The sequence below is a fragment of the Colias croceus genome, chromosome 12, assembly GCF_905220415.1.
Source record: "Colias croceus chromosome 12, ilColCroc2.1".
In the NCBI taxonomy this organism is placed as follows: Eukaryota; Metazoa; Arthropoda; class Insecta; order Lepidoptera; family Pieridae; genus Colias; species Colias croceus.
The window spans coordinates 9,400,105-9,424,191 of NC_059548.1; the positions used below are offsets into that span (position 1 = coordinate 9,400,105).

At 37.9% G+C, this 24,087-nt stretch overlaps 1 protein-coding gene across 3 annotated transcripts in view; it reads left to right on the top strand.

Moving 5' to 3' along the window:
- Nucleotides 1–24,087, top strand: part of LOC123696476 (CBP80/20-dependent translation initiation factor) — a 42,397-nt gene that overhangs the window by 14,363 nt on the left and 3,947 nt on the right. Inside the window, exons 3-8 of one of the 3 annotated variants that reach the window (XM_045642651.1) lie at nt 166–871; nt 2,148–2,229; nt 4,446–4,584; nt 20,192–20,342; nt 20,828–21,101; nt 23,139–23,329. In XM_045642651.1, the coding sequence (XP_045498607.1) occupies nt 737–871; nt 2,148–2,229; nt 4,446–4,584; nt 20,192–20,342; nt 20,828–21,101; nt 23,139–23,329 (972 nt within the window). In that variant the 5' untranslated portion in view covers nt 166–736. The remainder of the gene's footprint in view (nt 1–165; nt 872–2,147; nt 2,230–4,445; nt 4,585–20,191; nt 20,343–20,827; nt 21,102–23,138; nt 23,330–24,087) is intronic. The other 2 variants (XM_045642652.1, XM_045642654.1) reach the window with 2 other exon arrangements.

The window sequence follows — 24,087 nt, forward strand, 5'->3', positions numbered from 1 at the left end:
TAAGTTCGACCACGAGAGTCGAGAGGTATCATTACGAGCCACTGTCATTACCAAGTTGCTCGGCTGTGAAAATACATAAAATACGTAATTTATATGCCAAAATAATGATTCGTCGGCAATTTAAGGGGTCATAGTACATTTTTAAAGTTCTTTTGTTTGTTTCAGATCAGGGGTATCGAAGATCCCTTATAACGAAACGATTCGAGACAGGCGTTGTACCTCTTGGACTTTGCCCCTCGAAATATATCGCTCTGTGACTGTCAGGCACCAAGTTATCCTGCACCGCTCTTAAAAATCGTTAAAACGAAATTTCTCGAACAAACCCCCCTTTGTGGCCACAGGAGGGGTTTTATTTTTAAGGAGAAAAGATCTCTAACGTGACGTCACGTCTCTTAAATATTTTTTTCTATAATCTTTAAAAAAGGTTAAACTAATCCGCATTTTTAATCTGTATATTACATACTAGTAAGTGTTTACAGAGTGTAAATAAGTATTGCATAAATTATTAACCTTAAAATTACGACATTGTAACTATAATACTAGTCATTCATCTAGTGTATTTATTTAAATTAATCTATTTAAAACAAAAAAATAATAAAAAAATGCGTGGTTCTTATTAAAAAAATATCTTATCTGTAACTACCAAAGAGTGTAAACCGTCCATTTCGCGCGTAAATTTGAAAATACGCGCCAAGAATTGAGGCAAAGGATTAGCGGCATTCTGCCAGGATTAAAAATGCAGACACAAATGGGTGTTGGCGGAGAGCTGCAGAGGAGCTACCGGGTGCAGGATTTCGCCTCCCCGGGAGTTATCATGCGAGAGCGGAGTTTCGTACGGCCACAATCGCATCACAATATGCATCATAACCAGGTAAATATCAATTTAAAATTATTTTCAATTACGAATTATAATGATATTACCTTAGATGATATTACTAATAAATTATTTTTCGTTTATAATTTATTGATTGACACAGATTGACATAATTCGATTTCTATAGATTATAACCGGAATAAATGCACTTTATGCTCGATTTTCCGAAATCGGTTATTTTGTGGTTATTTTCCATCCGTGAATCGGAATTCAACGCAAAACTCCTAACGAATAGAACTTCTAAAAATCAAGTTAATTAATACCTAATTAAACAAGACGAAATCACGAAAAGTAAAAGTTAGGTCATAGAATATTCAAATGTCTATTGGCATTGTAATCTAGACGTGGGTGATATGATACTGCACAATTCTACGCCTACGTCCCATTTACAAGACTCGATGGCCTCTGTCGTTATGAAATATTTGACCAAATTAATAAGATAAATCTGTAGGTCAATATGTATTGGGATAACAGGGCCTTCGTATTTAATTGTCTTGTTGCTTTGCGAATAAATTTGTCAGGATTAAAATGTTTTTCACATATACATATTATAATATTAAGTATCAGTATGCATATTAGGTACCTCGATAAGTAGATAGAAGATAGATAATACTTAGCATCATACTTGGCATAAACATAATAGAGGAGCTTTCAATGATTGTTTAAATGAATGTTATAATTAATGTAAAACTAATAGAAAGTAAATATTGTTGGAGTAATAAGTAGTTATTTTATAGGTTTAGATAAGCATGTATGATGTAGAGATGACTCTACACTCTATCATAAAGTTTTGAGTCACTTGCATCTGCTGATGTTACTAATTTTTATACGAAATACACACGAATTACAGAGTAAATATTTTGGTTGAACTTACTCATTTCTGTTTTATATTCGTCGATGATGTTAGATATGCGTAGTCTTGTGCATAGCTTAGAAATAAATCGTGACAGTTCATCAAGATTTAATGTTGGCGGGAAATTTAATTCACTTTTACAGATGGCCCAATTATAGCGATCTAATGTTTTGTATTATCTTTTATTGAATTCATTAATATAGTAATTGTTATTTCCATGTTATACCTAGTTAAGAAAATAAGTATTTTTTTTTTATAATTGTGACACATACAAAATTGCTACTCAGGTTGCTCTTATATTCTTAATGTAATTAATACTTATAGTAAGTAATACACAAGACGAATCGTTGGGCGGTATTTTTTTTCTTTTAAATTATATTCAGAAATCGATATTCAATAAAAACAATTTTCTTTCCACAGTTTCCGAATAATGGGAAACGGCGGAGCATGATCTTAACAAACGCAAAAGGAAAACCTACTCTGGAAATCTATAGACCACCAGGTAACTAAAAAAAGAACGTGTCACATAAGCCGAGCTCACGTATCAGAAGTGAAACTACTTTGGCAAGATTCAAAATCGTCGCCTTATTTCATGACGTGACGGTATTGCCATGACACTCTCAACGCGCCTAAAGAAGTTCCACTACAAAAATCTTATTCTATATTCTCCCACTGATGTTTTGTATGCTATTTAGTAGGTATAACTAGAAAATTACTGTTAAAATTAGCTACCTATATAATATTGAAGTATTCACAACAAATCGATATTCGCGATCCCATGTATCGATAAACGGTATAGGAAATGCTGGCTGATGAGCGTCACCACGAGCAATTGGCGCCAAAATTAAAAATAAACAAAACTTCATATTTGGAACGAGTCGACAGTCTGATGTTTGTTGCGGCGGGCGACATTTGTGACGCCCGATAGTTTCAATGTGAATTGTGGATAATGTCGAGGGTTATTGTGAAACAAGCGGTGCCTGTGCCTAGCCCGGTGAGCCAAGTGTCCCCCGTGACTGTCACGTCGGTTTCCCCCCAGCCGGAAGTTCCCCCCATTACAGAAACTGCAGATGCGACCGGTTTGTAAACATATGATTTGCCAGATCTTAGCTGGATGTTCCTCGAGCATCTAGGCGGTGTAGAAATATGGAAATAAAAATTAGAAAAGGACGATAAATAATGGAAACAATAACTTGTAGCCCACATTTTAGTGTATGGAAACTACCTATAGATATTTCTCATTCGTAATCTAAAAAACTAGTTTCACAAATTTAATTCTATTACGAAATGTAAATGAAAAACGTTCTTGTCAATTTGTTGAAGAATCTTAAAGATAACCTCAATGATCTAAATTCTGACATATAAGTCAGAAAACATAACCAAATTTTCATTCCATACTATAAGAAATCTTCAAGCGAGAAATCGCTCTAGCGCTCTACATTTTAAAAAGGTATAACATTTTTTAATTAAAAAAATAAACAGACCCGTTTTCATCACGGGCTAAGAAAATAGATTTTGGTTATCATTCTCTAGCAATAGTTAGCTGTAAATCTATAAGAAAGTTGTGCATTTGACCGAGACGCCTGCACACGCACGGCTAAGAGCTAGTTAATCCGAATCTTATTTGAGAATATTCTAGATTGCAGTAAATTAGAGTTGTGCATATTTTCTAAATAAGTCATTTATATATGCGGTTTCTACATAGTTTAAGTGCTGTCCATTCGATGTCTTCTAAGTGCTAGAGAGTGAAGCCTAATTAAAGAAACTTTGAGTTATTTATCTGGTTTATTATTTTTTAATTAAATACATATATGAGATGATTATCTAACTTCTAGTATAGCTTTAAAATAAATAGAGTTTCGTTGATATAATATATAGGTAGTAAAGATATAGCTCTATTTAATAGTATAGAGCCCATAGAAATCTAAATAACAAGACACTGTTATTTAGATTTCTATGATAGAGCCATATAGAGTTGTTTATATGATTGCGTACAAATGTCCATCGGATTTCCATTGTTAAAAAATGATATTATTAAATGAAGATTGAATGATTATGAATGATATTATTTAATGAATGATATAAAAAGCTTATTGTATGATTCGTTATAACTAATGTCGTTTCTAAGCCAGCATTTCCATACCGTGCGAATATGAGCTTGAAAAGTAGGTAATAAGTAATAAATTTAGTGAAAGTAGTATTAATTGGACATGATAGTCTAGACCGGAGCGTAATAAGTACTGACAGTAATAAAGGTGAAGGAATTAAAACAAGGTGATAATAGGTATTAAATTAAAAGTATATTGAAATTTATTTATATGTTTTAAAATGTATTTAAATAATCGGTTAATGTTCTTCAAGAACGTTATAAAAATTGCATGTCCTTGCATGAAATACTTGTCGTAATGGTAGTAGTACATATCTTGCTGTCTTTTTCTTCTTTCTATTCATTATTAAACTTGACATTGTTCATCACATGACTGCATTTCAATTGAAATAATAATGTGTTCACCATTACTACTAACAATAAACTCGAACACCATCAAGCCACATAACTAACTGAACCTAAACTGGGACAAAGGTACGCCGCACTTTCTATAGAGCACAATCTATAATCACAGACCGACACTTTCCACTCATTACATATCAGACCACGATTTCCGGCACATTTCGCCTGTCCTATCGCCTCTTCTCTTGACGACCGCCGTTGACCGCCAGGTGTACGCACAGACGCCGTGGCGGTGACCAGCGGCTCCACCACGGGCTCGACGGCCACCACGCCGACGACGCCCTCCAACAAGCTGAACGTGCACGCCAAGGAGTTCACCATGGCCAAACCGTCTGATCTGCAAAATAGGTGAGTTGGTTTTGCTGTTTGTTGAGATATGCGACTGCTGAAACAAAAGAACTTTCATAACAACGATAGTATGCAGTTTAAGGCTGCTTTTCCACCAGAGATGTGCGAGGATGCGTAGCGAGGGATGTGTCTGTAAAGAAACAATCATATCGCTTTATTTAGCGTTTGAAGGACTCTAAAAAAGGGAAAAGCTCTGATACTTTTTTCTGTTCTATTTATTTTTTGTCGTCCCGAAAATCTTTCAAAAAGATCTGTTGTATACCGAGCAATAAGTATATCAGGTCAGATATAACACTCATTAGCTGACCTCGCAATAAACGGAGCTGTACTGGAATACACCTGACTTCGACACAAAAACTTTTATTTGATTACAAACAGTGGGTGTACCGTGTAAGTAACAATACGATATCATTCGTAGCCACGTGCAGAAGGTTCTGGCCAGTGGCCGGTATGATCTGTTATATTTACACCGCGAAAGTGTTACGTACCGATTATGATGTAATGATTTATAATATTGGATGATATTCATAACACATGATGTAAACAGGCAATTCAATTCAAGCTAATATAGCTTTTAAATGTAATAGTTTTGCAATCTATATCATCACGGTTTCAACTATTGTATAGTGGGTATACTTAGTACCTACAGTCTATCTTGTTTATGCTCAAAATTATTATTTTCTTTTATATATATATATATCTTTGTATCTGTCTTGTACCCGTGATTCGAATCGTGAAAGGGTCGTTTAAAATTAAGGTATTCAAATGATATAAATACATGCATAGTATCCTTGACACTATGAATTAGTCTCGAATGTAAATTTTTCAGCAATCAGCGAATGCTGAGAATGTTTACGTTTCGCACAGCGAGCTTTCGCAGCGACCTTGTTGCGCGTCGCGTCAAAGGCGGTAGTTAGGGCCGGCGTCGTTGGCAGCCTTCCAAGCAGCGGGAGGATCTGCAGATAGCGATGTTTCCGCCGCGGCCGGTGCCGGCCGCGTAGTTGCGTAGTATCAATTGAAACTTTTTGTTATCACTTTGTTCGCGGCTGCGATGACGTGAGCACGCCCGCGCCAATTTGGTACCAGCAGCGTGACGCCGGAGCGCACGGACTGCGCACGCGCTCGGGGATACGACATCCCAACGAACGCAGCCAAACAAAACGAACGCAACGAACGAACCGATTTCTATCCTCGCGATTTTTTCATTCACGCTTAGTCAACGAAATCCTTGTCGGAACAATTTTTCTAGCCGCGCATTCTGTTTGGCCAGCTGGATTTCTATTTTTAATTTTGTGTCGAATCGTAGTTGTACCGTAGACTGCCAAGTTTGCATAGGGATTTTATGAGTGAGTGCGATATTTTGTGCGAAAACACGAGTGTTATCTTTATTATATTAATGTGGTGAATTAAATAGTGTGTGACTCTATTTATTTGCACGTTTGTTACAATGGTTCGTGGAAGATATTCCACTTCAGATATGTGAGTATATATTAAATTAGAAACTACGTCGAGTTATGTATAAATAATTAATTTTATGATAAATTGTTTTGTTTTCACTTTAAAGTATAAAATACGTGAGATGTTGTAGTTGTTTCGCTTTGTTGTGTTGTGGGCAACACTGGTGGTTTGTTTTTCCTGTTCCTGTCATTGACTGGTTTATTTTGGTGTAATGGTTATGTTGAACTTTGATAGGGTGAAATATTTTGCATTGAATAGGTATCTATTCTTTGCTACTTCACTGTGTCTAATGTTTTGTTTTTATACCTACCAATTTAATACCAGTTTCACAATAAGTATTTTCAATAATATCTTTGGCTATAGTATAGACTTTTGCCGAACCTAATTATATTTAAACTAATCTAAAAGTCACAAGTGATAAATGCGTTAAAAACAACCGACCTCAAACTTGCACTTGCAACATTTACAAATACAGACAAAAATGCTCATAAAATAAAAACTACTGGGCCTATCCGAATAAAATTTTTATGGGACCAATTCGACACCATCCCGCATCGAACAAAAAAATAATCACGTAAATCGGTTCAGAAACCTCGGAGTAATCGGTGTACATACATAAAAAAAAAACATACCGGCCGAATTGATAACCTCCTCCTTTTTTTAAAGTCGGTTAAAAAGTTATCCGTAGGTACACGTTGATAATGGGTTCGAAGACGGGACTGATCACACCACATTATAAATACTTTTATACACATAAGCTATCAAGGTTCAAAATCCCGAGAAATAATACCTGTTAATAATTGTTCTCATCTAAGCAGACAAAACTCATTGAACTGTTGCGTCACACATTGTTTATAGCGAGCTACAGCCATGGTATTGTCCACAAACTCGTTAAAACAAATCAAGGCCATAGCTAGATGAATAGCGTTTGCCATTTATAAATGTGAGTCAGGCGACCGAAGGATAGTTTTCATTCAATGTTTCAGAAGTCACTATGAACTCGATGTAAATAAGGCTCTTCTTCCGACTTTCACACTGTCCTGTTTTGATGTTTAGCTATTAGATCTTTCATAATTTGTAATACGAAATGTATTTTACATTTATTATTATTTAGCCCAATATAGCTTTGTATTTAGAAAAGCTCATATTTATAAAAATAATCGTAATACTCTACATAGAGAATGCCTTTAATTGTACCCCGATGACCTTATCGTGCTATCCACGACGCGACATTTAGCGAAAGACATGAAACCTTACAATAGTAAGTCGAAACAAATAGGTGACCACTGTGTGGAATTTATGTAACTTTTATATTGAATGAGAATGAAGCACTTAGAGCAAGTCAAGCGAGGTTAATCCTGATAAATGTCCAGCATGAACTGCGGGTTTTGTCATCATTGGTTTGACTTGATAGGGCAAAGATTTTTTTGTTTTATTTCCCCGAATTTTCAGTTTTTTGTGTCTGTGTTATCATATTGAAATTAATTTTAGTCTCATTTTTTGAGCGAAGATCCAAGGTATATACCTATCCTAACTAAAGGAATACCATATTATTTAAGATGAACAACGTCTTTTAACACGTTCACTGCGGCACAGAAATATCTGTACTTTCCATTACTGCGTTACGGGTCGTTTTAAACCTTGTCCTATACCAGATATTGTGGCGGCACGAGGCATATTAAACCCCACCGCCCGTAGGAGACCAAAATCGTTTTTTTGGCGCCAAATAAGACAAAGTGTGCGGCTTTTGTCGTGATTATTATTAACAATGAGTTCCTTAACCTAAATCTAGCGTCGCCCGTGGTTAGATTAGTTAGTTTAGATTCTAGAGGTAAAATAAAATGTGGGGTCTGATGTACCCCATACCGCACTGAACAATAGCAGTTTTTCATATAATTTAGTGATGGGAAAAGAAATATCGATTTTATTTAATTGTATTTATTTATCAAACTTATGGATGTTTTTCATTAAAACAGGCCAAACAATAATAGTTGATTCAATGAACAAACACACTAATAGTAATCATGATTATCAACCTATTTGAAGAAAGTTACTCAACATGTCACATTCACGATTCTATTAACGATATTTATTATAACGAGTAATTAGGATGTTTGAAAATTACCTATATCCACATTCAAGTCCTTCTTTGTAAAAGCTTCAATAAGTTGTTCCACAAATAGTCTCGAATGCGTTACACAACACTAACCGCGTGAAGCTAGCTTAGGGTGCGGTACGAGGTGCGTGGTGGTACGAGGTGTTCGCAACCTCGTTCCGCACTGTGTTAGAATTTTTATTTTTTCAGTGCGGCACGAGGTCTAAGAAACCCGGTATTAAGGTTGGTATACCATTGAACTAGGAATCAATAGCACATCTCAGATATATAGATATCACTTTCCTACACTGAACCAGATGGAAGTTATGCCTCCCGCACGACAGAGAAGTTTAAGTTTTTTCCTACCGCTATAACGACGAGACACGGACAGGGTGTTTCAAGCCCTGTTTCGCAGCTAACGTGTTAATACGACAGTCAACTATCATTATTATTTTACTATTACTATTTTATTGAAATCTCAAACTAATGTGTTTGTTGCTAATTTATTACACAGAAGTTATGGCTCTATGAACATGACTCGTTTTTTGATCGTTCAGACCAATATGACCCGTACATTTCTACCCACATGCATGATTCACACGGCGACGAACTCTCAACAATGAATTTAGGAAAATTACCCTCACACCACAACGAGGAAATTGTTAACACTCCTGGTGTCAGTTTCATTTAACACTTTATATGCTGCATAAGGTACCAGAGTTATATGCAACTGCTGGGATCTTGCGTCCTGACTTTCACACCTTGCGTACCAAAACATAACACAGTTGTTGAAGCAATTGCAGTTCTTTATATAATTGTTGTAGGTATGTAGCGGAATAATTGGATATTAATTACTTTAGCCGTTTTAAGAGCGTTGACGCTTGGATAGGTGGTAGGAATCTTAAGTAGGTGTCACTAATGGATCCATCAATGACAATGGCACTATAGTGTAACTTTATAAAGTTGTCGACACACTGCCCCTTTTTGTTCGAGGTACTGCAGTTTTGTCCCATCTTGTATGGAATTCGTTAAATGTTATGATATGATTACAAACGATGCCATCTATAAGTATTGGGGGATAGCTTCGGAAGCTAAATACAGACGCGCTGCATACCTTTTCCTACTACATAATTTGTAACTTCTATTTCCTGCTTAGATAAATTTTATCAATAGCTGTAGCTAATATATTATCAGTTGAGCATTCAATCGAACCTTCTCCATGGAACATCTGTGTTAAAAAATATAGTTTGCAACATATTGTATGCAACAGAACTCGGGCATTAAATATGAATCATACAAATTGCCGTAATAGAAGCCGGCCCGCCGTCGTAATAGACCGCGATGAAGGTATCCTCACAATGCATTGCGTCCATAGTAGAAATATTTATTACAAGCTGTGCCCCGCAGATTTACGTGAATTGCACCGCTTTTTTTGAACCTATAATCCTCAATAAATAGGCTATCTTACATTGAAATATATAAACCAGTAGTTCCTGAGATTAGAGCGTCCAAGCAAGCAAACAAACAAACATTTCAGTTTGCATAGATTGATGTTCATAATAGTTCTATTAGATTCTAGTTCGCTATATTTTGTCTATCTACTTTCTAAATTCCGTATTATGTCATTATATCCTTAAACACTTATGCGTGTTTAGTAATTGGATTCTGATTTTGATTTGACACTTAGCTAAGTAAGGTTTCGACCCAACATTAATGTACATATTTGTAAATGTTTACCTGGTATAAGTGAGAAATAGCAATTATTAGCAATATATTTTCTTACAAACCTATGGGATTACCTAAGTTCAGTAGGACTATTTCAATTTTGCTAGTAACATCAATTCCTAATTTCTGCTGTTACACAACCCAGCTAACAAGAAGGATAGGATTTATATCTTGTATTGTTTATGATCCATATTATAAGCATATACCCTTTAGTTCGGTTCGCTCATACATTTATTGCGTGTTTAATGCACGTGTGTGCTTCCTGTCGATGCATTACGTGTGCAGTGCAATAGGTTTTTAGTTTCTCTCAGCGTTGCCTTGAACGATGTTGCGAGGTTCACGATTCTAATAACAAAACTGGAGCAAAAATTTATAAGTTAGGGCTGAGTAAATCTTAGTCATGAAATCTTTCAAGCTATCGTATAGGTACTTATCGTATAGAGCTACTTTTGCTAGTCTTGACGGTATCGGCGACCTATCCTGCAAATCTGAAGTTAAAATATACCATCATAATTGGTACTCAAACCTTCATTATGAAAGACAATTTAGCATGCAAGCACAAGAAAATTTATATTCTATATTAGTATAAGCCTCGTCTATTCCAATCTAGTTGTTTTAACACGCAACCTGATGTAATCACTACACTTATTGGGTTGATGCTCAAATTCGACGCATAATAATTTGGCAGCTAAACCCAAATGTAATAACGATTTTCCTGAATCGAAGTAACTGCAATCAAAATTATTTCCACTTGATTGAAGCCCAGTTTCGAGATGATGTATTTAGGTTTATTACATTAGTATTATAACTACTGCGATGTTAACATAAATTGCTTTATAGTCTTGGGAAATATATTATACTAGCCGCGCTCCGCGGTTTCACCCGCGTGGCTCCCCTTCTGTTAGTCTTAGCGCGATGATATGTAGCCTATAGCCTTCCTCGATAAATGGGCTATCCAACACCGAAAGAATTTTTCAAATCTGAACAGTAGTTCTCGAGATTAGCGCGTTCAAACAAACAGACTCTTCAGCTTTATAATATTAGTATAGATTAAATTGCTAAACTTATTTTGGTAGCAACCGACATATTTGTGATCAATATTCATATATCCTTAAAAGGCAATTACTAGTTTCTCTTGTTACGAATTACGATTATAAGCTTCTAATGTTTCCATGATATTTTGCTTAATTTTGATTCATTCGAAGTCAGTCAGGAGAAAATTCATATGCTCTTTGCAAATAAATGATATATCAGAGGATCCGCGACATTTATGATAATTCTTTACAGACAATATTAGCTTAAGTAATTTACATATCTAGTCCTTTCATGATATTTTGCTTCAATATGATGAAAGTCAGTAGGTACGCAGACGCTAACTGGCCGTCACAGACAGGATACGCCACTTGTTCAATTCCACTAGTCTGCATACTGTCTGTCGCTTGCTTCTTTGTGTTTGCTCACTTTGGGTCGTCACACTATCTGGAATGTTAGCTTACTTTATGGTATGTCTCATACTTGCTGTAAATAACACGTTCTTACATACATTGTGTAAATAACCCTCTCTTTGTTGTGTCTTCCTGGTTTTCCTTTCTTAACAGAAGAAATGTATCAGGTGTCTTCATGAGTCCTAAATACTCTGTTATTCATTTAAATTTTGGATTCATAATATTCTTCTCTATGCGGTTTCCCTGAAAAGGTCAAATTAATACGTTTGATCATTCTTGATTTTATCTGCCAACATCTGTCGTCTTTATAAATCAATTTAAGGATATTAATTTATTTCATATGCTTTACCTTTATCCCTGTTTGCTTGCTGTTTTACCCTTCTTGCTGTCTGCTTTACCCTTCCCTGAATTTAACAACATAAATGAATTTAACATAAGCATAATAAGAACCAGTCAAAACTTTGAAGCACGAATTATTTCATCAATATGTTGCATACCTACCTACTTCCGGATTAATTTCGAAGTCTATTTGCATGTAGAGTGTGCGCTATGGATTCGTTGCCATAATTGGGAAAGGTTGAGTGTGACGGGAATTTATATGTTGGATAATAAATAATTATCCATTGTCCAAAAATATGAGGAAAGGACAACTTGGGTCCCTATAGAAAATTGTTCAGATATTTATTTCATTAAAGCTTTCTATTTAGTTGACCTAGAAAACTAGATTCTGAATTTTATATCTAGAGTCTAGACAAAGAAAAACAAATCATAAATTAAAGAAAACAAACGTTAATTATCAGGTTTTTCGTATGGTTACCTAAAATCATCATCATCATCTGAGGCTCTACAGCCGCGAGTGGACCTTGGCCTGGTCTAGTATTTTCTTTCAGACATCTCGATCCTTTGCCCGGGTTCTCCAATTTTTCACATCTATCGTCTTTAAGTCCTGTTCCACACCATCCAACCAAAGAAGCCCTGTTGTCGTCCATACGTGCAACGTGTCCGGCCCAGCGTAAACGGCCGAGTTTTATGGTCTTTATGACATTCGGCTCCTCGTACATTCCCTAAAGCTCATGATTATACCGTGTTCTCCAACGTCCATTTTCCAGCACAGCACCGAATATTCGTCTGAGGATTTTTCGTTCGAAGACCAGCAGGCAATCCTTATCTTTTTTGCTCAAGACCCAGCTTTCGGACCCATATGTTAGTACCGGTCTTAGTAGGGTCTTGTATAGCAGTACCTTTATGTTTCGGGATAGCAGTTTCGATCAAAAATATCTCAGAAGGCCGAAGTAGCTCTTGTTTGCAGCCATGATTCGTTTGCATATTTCTGCAGATATTTCGTTCTGGTCTGTTATTAATGATCCCCAGGTACACAAAGTCATCTAAAATAGTTGATGATAATAACGAAGCAATTTAAGCCCTTGTAAAGTATGTACCCATTCCGCAAACAAACTATTAAGCCACTGAACGAGAAGGCACCCCTGTGGGACACCTTCACTGCACTCCCGATTCGCGGTCTTAAAATGGTACTGTAGGGGTTCGTCTAAATGACACCAGCCTTGTACTCTGATTGATCTTTATTACCACTGCTAAAACAATGTTGAACAAAATTATATATGGTCTCACAAAAAAACAACGATAGCGAGATTTAAGAAAGCTTAAAACTAATTACCGCCACCTATTGATCAACGTAACGAACTAATTTAACTTTATACAATTTACAATCTATGATCTGTCATGAACATACCGCCCACCAAGGACATTTATTAAGGAAATGTCCTTACAAACAAAATCCGCCCACCTTGAGGGGACATCTTTAAATATAATTGTAGAAACTGAAACTAACTATATATGAACTTAAATTAATCTTCTTACATTTTACTCGCAAACATTTTAGCTAAGTAACAACAACTTTCTATAACATAACTTGACTTATACAAATACAGCTTAAACATCTTCAAAAATACAATATAACAATTAATTATTCCTTCCTTAATAAAATACACAATTTGTTGACAGGTCTTTTGATAATACTTTTTTTAACTAAGATACTGACAACTCTAGTAACTTTGTCGTGACCTGGATGTTTATCTATGACCTTTCCCATGATCCACCGCATCGGCGGAAGATCATCTTCCTTTATGAGGACAATATCTCCTATATTAGGCTCGCTGGTTTTGGACTTCCATTTATACCTTATCATTACATTCGACAGATATTCCTTTGACCAGCGATCCCAAAAGGACTGAAACATTCTTTGAATAAGTTGCCATCTACTCAATGAACTCACGTTAGAATCTAAGTAATTATATACATCGGGTATACCTAACAAAGGACCACCGATTAAAAAATGACCCGGCGTTAGAGGTGCAGGCTCATTAGGGTCTGATGTATCGACTGTGATTGGCCTAGAATTTAAGCAAGCTTCTACCTGAGCAAGAAGAGTACTCATCTCTTCGTAAGTGAGAGTGGTTTCTCCTATCACTCGCTTGAGGTGAAACTTCGTGGATTTCACTCCCGCTTCCCAAAGTCCGCCGAAGTTAGGGCTGTGCGGAGGAATGAAATGCCACTCAGTACCATTCGCTTCCAACTGTTCACCCACCGATGAAAGAGCTGACTGGAGCTCACGCGATGCTCCTACAAAAGTAGTCCCGTTGTCGCTCCAAAGCTTGGCACAGTGACCTCGTCTGGAAACGAAACGTCGAAAAGCAGCCAGAAATGCTGGTGTGCTCATGTCACTTACGACCTCTAAGTGAATGGCACGAGTTGCCATACACACGAATAAACATATGTAGCCCTTGTATGAGTGGTGTCCTCGGCCTTTGGTTGTCCTTATGTTTATCGGACCAGCATAATCCACACCGCTGTGCAAAAATGGTCTAGCTGGTGTACAACGAACTGTTGGAAGTGAACCCATTAATGGAGACTGAGTGCTAGCTCTTAATCGAATACACTTAACGCAACTCCTAACGTGTTGTTTAACTAAAGTTCTAACCCCTATAATCCAATAGGCTGTTCTCAAATAATTAATCATCAATTGAGGCCCTCCGTGCAACGTCTTTATGTGAGCGTTTGCTATAATTAGGTGAGTTAAATGACTACTTTTAGGCAAAATAATTGGATGTTTGGTTTCATTTCTTAGTTGTGACATTTCAATTCTGCCACGTATTCTGATTATACCCTTATCGTCAAGGTAAGGACATAGTGCTTTTAATGCATTCTTATTTAGTATATCACCCTTGTTCCTTAACTGTAAATATTCTTCTTTAAATATATCCCTTTGAGTAATCTTTATGCAACATTCTAATGCCTCCTCCAATTCAAAACTTTGTAAATATTTCTCTTTATTTGTTCTTCTGCGATATCCCCTTAAGAATCTTCGACAATAGGCAATAACCCGTATTAATCTTTGTAAAGATGAAAATCGTTCTAAAATTGTAATCTCCCTCTCTTCTTTTATGGCAACAGTAAATGTCTTGACACTTTGTTCTAAATCTGTGCTCATTTCTTTTGGCCTATTGTACTCAATACATTTCTGCTTGAGAAACGACGGTCCTGAAAACCATATCTGATTATCCATAAGCAAATTTGGCAATACGCCTCTTGAGGCACAATCTGCTGGATTGTCCTTAGATAAAACATGATACCATTGAGTGGATTTCATGATGGTTAAAATCTCTGATGTTCTATTTGCTATGAACGGTTTCCATCTGCTTGGATGGCTATTCAACCATGCCAATACAACTGTGGAATCAGTCCAAGCCGTTATATTGTTCTTAGAAATGTTAAGTACATCCGCTGCTTCTGCAAGCAACCTAGATACCAGAAGCGCACCGCACAATTCCAAACGAGGAATGCTAATCTGTTTGACGGGTGCTACTCGTGTTCTGGCAACCAGCAACGAAACCGTTACTCCACCTTCGCCATCGATTATGCGAAGGTAGATTACCGCCGCATAAGCACTTTTAGATGCATCGCTGAAACCATGAAGCTCCAGTCGATCGTTCAACCTTGTTCCCAGCCATCGAGGAATCCGAATTCTGGTAAGTTGGGATAACTGACTACGGTAAGCATTCCATTCTTCCATCATTTCTGTATTCACCTTATCGTCCCATCCTACTCCTGCTACCCACAACTTTTGTATAAAAACCTTGGCAATGACCACACTAGGAGCTAACCAGCCTAGTGGATCGAACAAACGAGCTATTTCCGAAATAATTGACCTTTTAGTTTCAGGTGCAGTCGTCGACATCGAGATATTCACCGAGTACTGGAAGTTATCTTCGCTGCGGTTCCAGGTAAGTCCTAAGATTTTTATTGTACTATCGAGCTTAATATTAAAATTTTCCTTTTCTTCATTACTTATGATTCCCGTATGTAGTGTTTGTTCTATATTTTCATTCCCTTCAATTGACCTGATCCTTTCCAATATTTCCTTATTATTACTATTCCATTTTTGTAACACGAATCCACCCTTTCCTAATAATTCTATCATTTCCTCGTAAATTCTAATTCCTTCTTCAACACTTTCTGACCCTGTCATTAAATCGTCCATATAAAAACAATTTAAAATTTTATCTGAGGCGAGGGGGTAGTTCACTCCCTCGTCATAAGCAACTTGATGTAGTGTTCTAACTGCTTGATATGGTGCAGATGCTGTTCCAAAGGTAACCGTTATAAGTTCATAATCTTCAATATTCTTATCAGGACTCTCGCGCCAAAGGATCCGCTGAAACATCGCATCATCTTCTGATATAAGGACTTGACGGTACATCTTAATAATGTCCGCGACTAATCCAATAGGATGTAATCTCCATCTTAAAATTGTGTGTCTGAGGTCCGCTTGTAACGTGGGTCCAATCATTAACGTATCATTCAAAGATATTCCATTGCTATTTTTTTCAGATGCGTTGAAAACCACACGTACCTTGGTTGTACTTTTGTCGTTTCTTACGACCGCGTGGTGAGGTAAGTATACTGCTTCATTCTTTTTATTATCGTTGTCCTTAACCTGCCTCATGTGTCCTAACCGTAAGTATTCATTAATAACTTCTGTGTATTTTTCTTTCAAATCTTTGTCCTTTTCTAATCTTCTTTCTAATGCTTTAAATCTTTTTTCAGCTATTGCACGTGAGTTGCCAGCTGTACAAGGAGGATCCTCGTCACGAAACGGTAACTTAACTATATATCTACCACTAGCATCTCTTGTAGTGGTTTTTGTATAGAACTCTTCACACTTCGTTTCTTCCGGTGAGTATAACTTCTTTGTACTATTTTGTTCTTCTATTTCCCAAAACTTTTTCAAAATTTCATCATCTTCATTTTGAATATGTAAATGCATTGCTCTAATATTGTTTGATCTATTATTTTCAGATTCGATAGCTCCCGATAGTACCCAGCCGAAGGTAGTGTTCTGGGCCACTAGACCCCCCGAAGGATTTTTCCGTATACCTTCCAGGATGATACTACCGTATACGTCAGCACCCAATAGAACATCTATTTTATTGGGAGTGTTGAACTCAGGATCTGCCAGTTTACTATCTCTTAAACTTAACCAGTCGAAGGAACTTGTACTAAGATCCTTCTCTGGTAAGTAGGCAGTAATATTTTTTAATACATATGCATTCAATCTTAGGCTAAATTCAGAATTTAACCGGGATTGAATCGTTAAATGTACCATGTATTTTATCATGGTTGAACTATGACCTAGACCTGAAACAGAGCCCTTAATTGGGATCTTCTTCAGTCTCAAAAGTTGAACTGTGGCCTCTGTAATGAAACAAGCCTGTGACCCTTGGTCAAGTAACGCACGTACCGTAAGGTAGTGACCCATTTTGGACTCGGCTTTTATTAGCGCTGTGGCTAATAAAACCTGTCTTGGTTTAGAAACCTCGCCTGAAGAAAAACATGAAACTATTGGATCAGTACTAATAGGCGCATTAGTACTTCCATGATCATGCTTCTTCAAGGTGGGTTGACCTTTATGCTCAGCCTCTCCTGAAGGATGAAGCAAAGAATGATGCCGCTTTTGACAGAGTCTACATGAAGTAGGCTTCCTACATTCATAGACTATGTGATTACTACCCAGACAATTAAAACAGATTTTATTTTTAGCTACAAAGTCGCGTCTGTTTTCCAAAGTTTGTTTAGCAAACTTTTTACAAAAACAGAGCTTATGCGGTTCTTTGCAAAACTCACAACTTAAATTTGGAGTCGACGCGATCAGCGCTCGTGGTTTGTGCGCCGCTGTACTATTCGACTGATACCCAGGTGACCTTTTTGGTTCTACACACTCTAACGCACGAAAACGGTTCTCAATAAACGACTTAAATTGTTCAAAAGATGGCAATTCATTTTTAGAATTATTACTAGATATATTTAATTCCCATTGCTTTCGCGTTTCTGTATCTAATTTAAATGTAACAATATGTATAATAATAACATCCCAGGTGCTTACATCTATGTCTAAATTTTTGAGTGCATTTAAACAATCACAAGTTGTGTCTAGTAATTCTTTTAATAATGCAGCCGATTCCACATTCATACGTTTTTGACCAAACAATCTTTGCAGGATGCAATTACAGAGATACTTCCTATTACTGTATCTTTGCAGCAACAGTTGCCAACATGGCTCATAATTTGCATCGGTGATGGGCGTTTGCCTAATCAACTGCTCCGCTTCACCAGTCAAGTGACCCTTTAAGTAGTGAAGTTTTTGGACATTGTCTAATGATTTATTTTTGTGAACTAAAGATTGGAATAAGTCTGAAAAGGTTGTCCACTCCGAATACTTACCCGAGAAGACTGGTATACTAATTTTGGGCAACTTGACTAGTGGATCGGAGGAGTTCGGTCTATGATTATCCTGATAGTTTTCCCTAAAGCCACCCAATGCTGCCCTCAATAAAGTTTTATATGTAATATAAACGTCTTCGGTGTTATCGTAAATATCTCTTATTTTTTTTTCGATGGTGTCAAAATCAAAATTTTCAAATAACTTAGTGTTAATGTCGGAAAACTTCCCCCAATCCTTTTCCAAGAGTTCCAATCTCGCTTCGACGTATTCTCGTGTTATTCTTTCTTTAGGACTTTTTTTAAAATTGACTAAACTTTTCCCGATAACATTTTGCAAATTTTTTAAAGAATTGAAAGAGCCTTCCATGACCGTAATATTCTAAGTCCATGTAAACAATGCAAATTTTTCTTAGTGTTTTAAATTCAATTTGGGCATGGATTCCCCGTCACTTCACCTTATTTTCTTGGACTTAAGGTCCAATTTTGATTAATTAAACTTCAAAGTACTCACTGTTTCACTTCACTCACTACTTGTTAGTTCTTCTCCCTCACACCTGTGCTCCGGATTCGGTTGTCTCCCTCTCGCTCGCTCCACTGCCGTCACGGTTGTTCTCCCTCTCGCTCGCTCCACTGCCGCTGACGTCACGGATGTTCTCCCTCTCGCTCGCTCCACTGCCGCTGACGTCACGGTTGTTCTCCCTCTCGCTCGCTCCACTGGCCGCTGACGTCACGGATGTTCTCCCTCTCGCTCGCTCCACTGGCCGCTGACGTCCCGGATGTTCTCCCTCTCGCTCGCTCCACTGGCCGCTGACGTCACGGATGTTCTCCCTCTCGCTCGCTCCACTGCCGCTGACGTCACGGATGTTCTCCCTCTCGCTCGCTCCACTGCCGCTGACGTCACGGTTGTTCTCCCTCTCGCTCGCTCCACTGCCGCTGACGTCACGGTTGTTCTCCCTCTCGCTCGCTCCACTGGCCGCCCCGGCTGCCCTTGACTGGTGTTCTTGCTGTCTTCTTTTGCACTCGCGCGTACTTTCGACAGCGATCCACTGCCCCTTACTAGTACGATGACCGTATGATCCGGTTCGAATTGGACCAATGAACGAGAAGGCACCCCTGTGGGACACCTTCACTGCACTCCCGATTCGCGGTCTTAAAATGGTACTGTAGGGGTTCGTCTAAATGAAACCAGCCTTGTACTCTGATTGATCTTTATTACCACTGCTAAAACAATGTTGAACAAAATTATATATGGTCTCACAAAAAAACAACGAAGCGAGATTTAAGAAAGCTTAAAACTAATTACCGCCACCTATTGATCAACGTAACGAACTAATTTAACTTTATACAATTTACAATCTATGATCTGTCATGAACAGCCACCGTGTTAAAATTCTTAGCATATATTACGAAATTAATTTTTGAATAAGACTTCCGTCGATATCATCGCTCCTGGCAACTATTGTTCGCCATAAATATATAACAATGTTGACGAATGAATTATAATTAGCAACAAGTACATTGGCTCTACAATGGTATGAATTATTGCAGCTTAGTTAGATGTGAACGTTATCAACATTTATTTATACTGAGATAAGATCTCGTCTCATTGTAATCTGTGGGTGCTCTTCAATTGTTCAGAGGATTTTAGGCACTGCTTTGCATGTGTTTAATTGTTGTTATCAACGAAATATGTAGGTTAATAAGATATGATATAACAGAGCATATTCACACTAAGAAATTAAAGTTCAGAAACGCGAGTACTAAAATTGTCGTCAAGGTATTCGTATCGTCATCGAAAGTGGTTGACTTTTACGCACGGCAGGGGCGTTTTTAAAATTGCCATACATTAAATGCTCTCAATTACGATGTGAATACTTTGTCGATAGTTTCTCAATTACGATGTGAATACTTTGTCGATAGTTTTCGTACTAGCATTTCAGATTGATTTCTATCTTAGACTTAGCCTGTTAACCAAACAAAGATCATCATATTAAATTCCTGTCATTCTTATGCTGCTGTGTCTTAAATTTTATTATGTTATTTGTGTTTATGTACTGTTTCTATATATTTACTATGTCAATTGCAGGTCGGCAGTAGGCCTGGGGTTCGCGAGCGTGGGGCTGCAGCACTCGCGCTCGGCGGTGCTGCACGCGCAGGTGCCGCCGCACTACCGGCCCGTGATGCCGCCGCACGCGCTGCTCGCCAGCGCCTCGAGCGGGAACGTGCCTCACGCTACGGTATGCTAGTGTAGTAGAGTTGCATTACTGAATCTTCCATACTTTATGAGGTTGCGTGGAGATTGGGTCTGAAGGTCTGGGTGAAGTTATAAGTTTACCTGGCAAATTTATATTATGATCGCTACAACCAGCCATGATTATTTCAATCATAATGTGAATTTGCCAGTCAGTTCAATTCACGGCGTAATCTGTTTGGAAACAAGAAGTCATAATACAGCCCCTGCTATACCTACCTAATTAGTTGGTACCTATATCGCCTCATATTGTCATAATGTGATCGTTATTCTAATCTTTTAGCAACACATAGTACTATAAATTATTCATGTGTGATTTTCAGCAACAAGTTAACAATGTTGTTATTTATTGAATGAATGAATGAGATTCTAAAATTAAGATTCTGTTCCATCCTAAACGTTATTGAAATTTAACAAATTTTGAGTAAAATATCCTGCATCAGTTGTTTATGTTTACCCTTACGATTCCAGGGCGGCCCGCGCGTCCACTTCAAGCTCCAACCGCAGCAGCTTATATCCGAGAAGAAGAAATCGCCCCCCTCTAGCCTCTCGAACGGGAACGGCAAGAGCGTGCGCCCGCAGTCGTTCACGCCGGGGCTCAAGCGCTCCAAGTCGCTGACGTCAGCGGACGCGCTCGCGAGCGGCATGGCGGCGCTCGGGCTGGCGGCCGACGCGGGCGACCTCGGCGCCTTCCCGCCAGAGATACAGGAGTGTATCGACAAGGCGCTGGAAGGTGAGCGAGACGGTGTGTACGACCCTTTAGTTGTTCGCGCACGGGCGAGGGAGCTCACGGGAGGGGAGGTTCACGGTTTATAGGTGGTATTTGGATAAGTGGTGTGTGGAGCTTTCGATCGTTGATAAATAGATACACAAATTATAAAGAAATGTAATTATTATGAAAAAAAGCATACGTGTCAGAAGTGAAACTACTTTGGTAAGATTCAAAGATAGCAAAATCGAAAAGACCGTCTGTGCCGAGCACACGTGTCAGAAGTGAAACTTCTTTGGCAAGATTCAAAGATAGCAAAATTGTCGCTTTATTCCTTGACATGATGGTATTTTCGTGACGCGACCTAGAAATTATACTCTCAACGCGCGTAAAGAAGTTTCACTTCAAAAATAGAATTTTTCCTTAATGTGTTTGTATTGAAGAAAATGAGCGTTAAAAAAAAATCAACCTTATTGCTATTTCTTAAGGTACATATGCACAGAACGTACCAAAAGTAATGCATAAGTTAGCGGTAAATTCAACCTTATTCTCAGGAGCTAAAGTCGTATTTACAAATGACAAAAACTATACCCTGGGTGGACTTTTGGTGAGGACATTTTTTGTCGCGAATTTTGTGTATCTAGGTGTTATTAATGATCGAAAGCTGAAGATGGTTATTTTATACTTTTGTAGGTTAAGTTGGCTTCTATCGAGGTGGTACTCAGCAATTTGTCGGAGTTGGCGAAACGCGCTTTTGTTTCAAGTTTTTCTTCGAAAGTTTATCTTGATTTTTGTCACCACGGGAATCTAATATAGATAATGAATGTGTGAACGCAGCTAAATAAGAAGCAAGCATTTATAATGAAAATGTTAAATGCCTGTTTCTGTTTTGTGGATTCTCGTGGTGAAAATTGTAAAAATATGTAGTGCACTCTACTTTTAAATCAAATTCTTCAGACTTTGCTACTAAAGTAAATTCGTATTTAAATTTGATAGATAGATGCAAATCTGTATCAAAAGCACATAATTATAAATTGTTTTTGCATTAGGTTTAAGATGTAAATATTATGTGATTTGTTTTTTGAACAACATTTAATGCCTATACAAATAGAAACTCAAAAATCCTTCAAACATACAGTCTTGACTACAATAATTGTTTGAACAATTTGAAAGGATTTTTAAACTCTGATTCGGAATTAAAATAACTCAGCCCCCGGAATCACAGACACAATAGAAAATCTATTGTAAATAGACATTTGATTTTTGAAATTTCTTACCTTTAATAGGCTCTCGACTGATTTGTATATAATAACATATTGACTATTGTAGTGCATTTTACGCTCAACGACCGCAATAGCTTATTGAGCGAAAATTTGGACCTAATATTGGCTCTAATGGAAACGCTCACATAGCGTTGTGACAATCTAAAATTTAACCACAACACGTTGTGATCAATTCTTTCTCTTAAGAGTGGGTATAAAGCAAAATTTCCAAAACCAAATATTCCAGACCAAATCTAAAAAATAAAATATATAAACGTAAAAGTCTGAAAATTAGAGGTAACTTTGTGATTTTTTTATCGAGTCAATTTTAATATGATCAAACAGAATCCTCGAAAATATCATCTAAGTATTTAGTTTGATATATATTTAATTTTTTTGATTTGGTCTTGAATATTACACGTATCATCTTATAGAAGATTGGTAATTTTGCTTTATACCCACTTTTAATGAGCATTAACGGTCTTTGCGCGTAACATGCTGTATAAGCAAGTCAAATAAATGTACATAACGTATAATTGGCCAGCGTGGTGGATTATGGCTTGCACCCTCGTAGACGGCCCGTATCCCAGCAGTGGCAACGTGTATAGGCTGATGATGATGATAATGATGATGATGAACGTATAAAAATGAAAATCAGCGCTGTTCGGGTGTTAGCCCACAGCATGGCTGAGTCTGTTCCGATTGCCTAATATGTGTTTACTTTTTAAGTTAAGATAGTCGTAAGTTTTTGTTGGCCATAAAGCTTTTTTCTTTCTTTCTTTCTATAATTGTTATATCACGTGGTGCGTAGACCCGAACGCGGTGTGCGCGCGCACGCTGATGGACGCGGTGGGGCACCTGGTGGGGCGCGCGGTGGAGTCGCCGCGGTACGCGCTGCCGGCCGCGCGCCGCTGCATCGCCGTCGTGGAGCGCGAGCACGGCGAGACGTTCCTCGAGTCGCTGCTCAACACGTGCCAGCAGTGGTACCACGACCGGGACAAGGTTTGTGGCCTACAGTCTACACTACACCGCGCGACACTACGTGACACAAGCAAACTTTCAATGTGGCAGACGTGAGATGACAGTGATACATACTGACGGACTCGAGATGACGGTGATACATACTGACGGACGCGAGATGACGGTGATACATACTGACAGACGCAAGATGACGGTGATATAATCTGACAGTCGCAAGATGACGGTAATATATATTGACAAAAACGAGATGACGGTGATATAGTCTGACAGACATAAGATGACGGTAATACATATTGACAGAAACGTGATGACGGTGATACATACTGACAGACGCGAGATGACGGTAATAAATATTGACAGACGCGAGATGACGGACATAAATACTGACAGACGCGAGATGACGGTGATACATACTGACAGATGCGAGATGACGGAAATACATATTGACAGACGCGAGATGACAGTGATTTATTCTGACATACGCGAGATGACGCTAATAAATATTGTCAGACGCAAAATGACGGTCATACTTAATGAAAGACGCGAGATTATGGTTATACATATTGACAGCCGCGAGATGACGGTCATACATATTGACAGGCGCGAGATGACAGTGTTTTAATCTGACAGACGCGAGATGGCGGTAATACATATTGACAGACGCGAGATGACAGTGATTTAATCTGACAGACGCAAGGTGACGGTAATACATATTGACAGACGCGAGATGACGGCCATTCATATTGACGGACGCGAGTAGACGGTGATTTAATCTGACA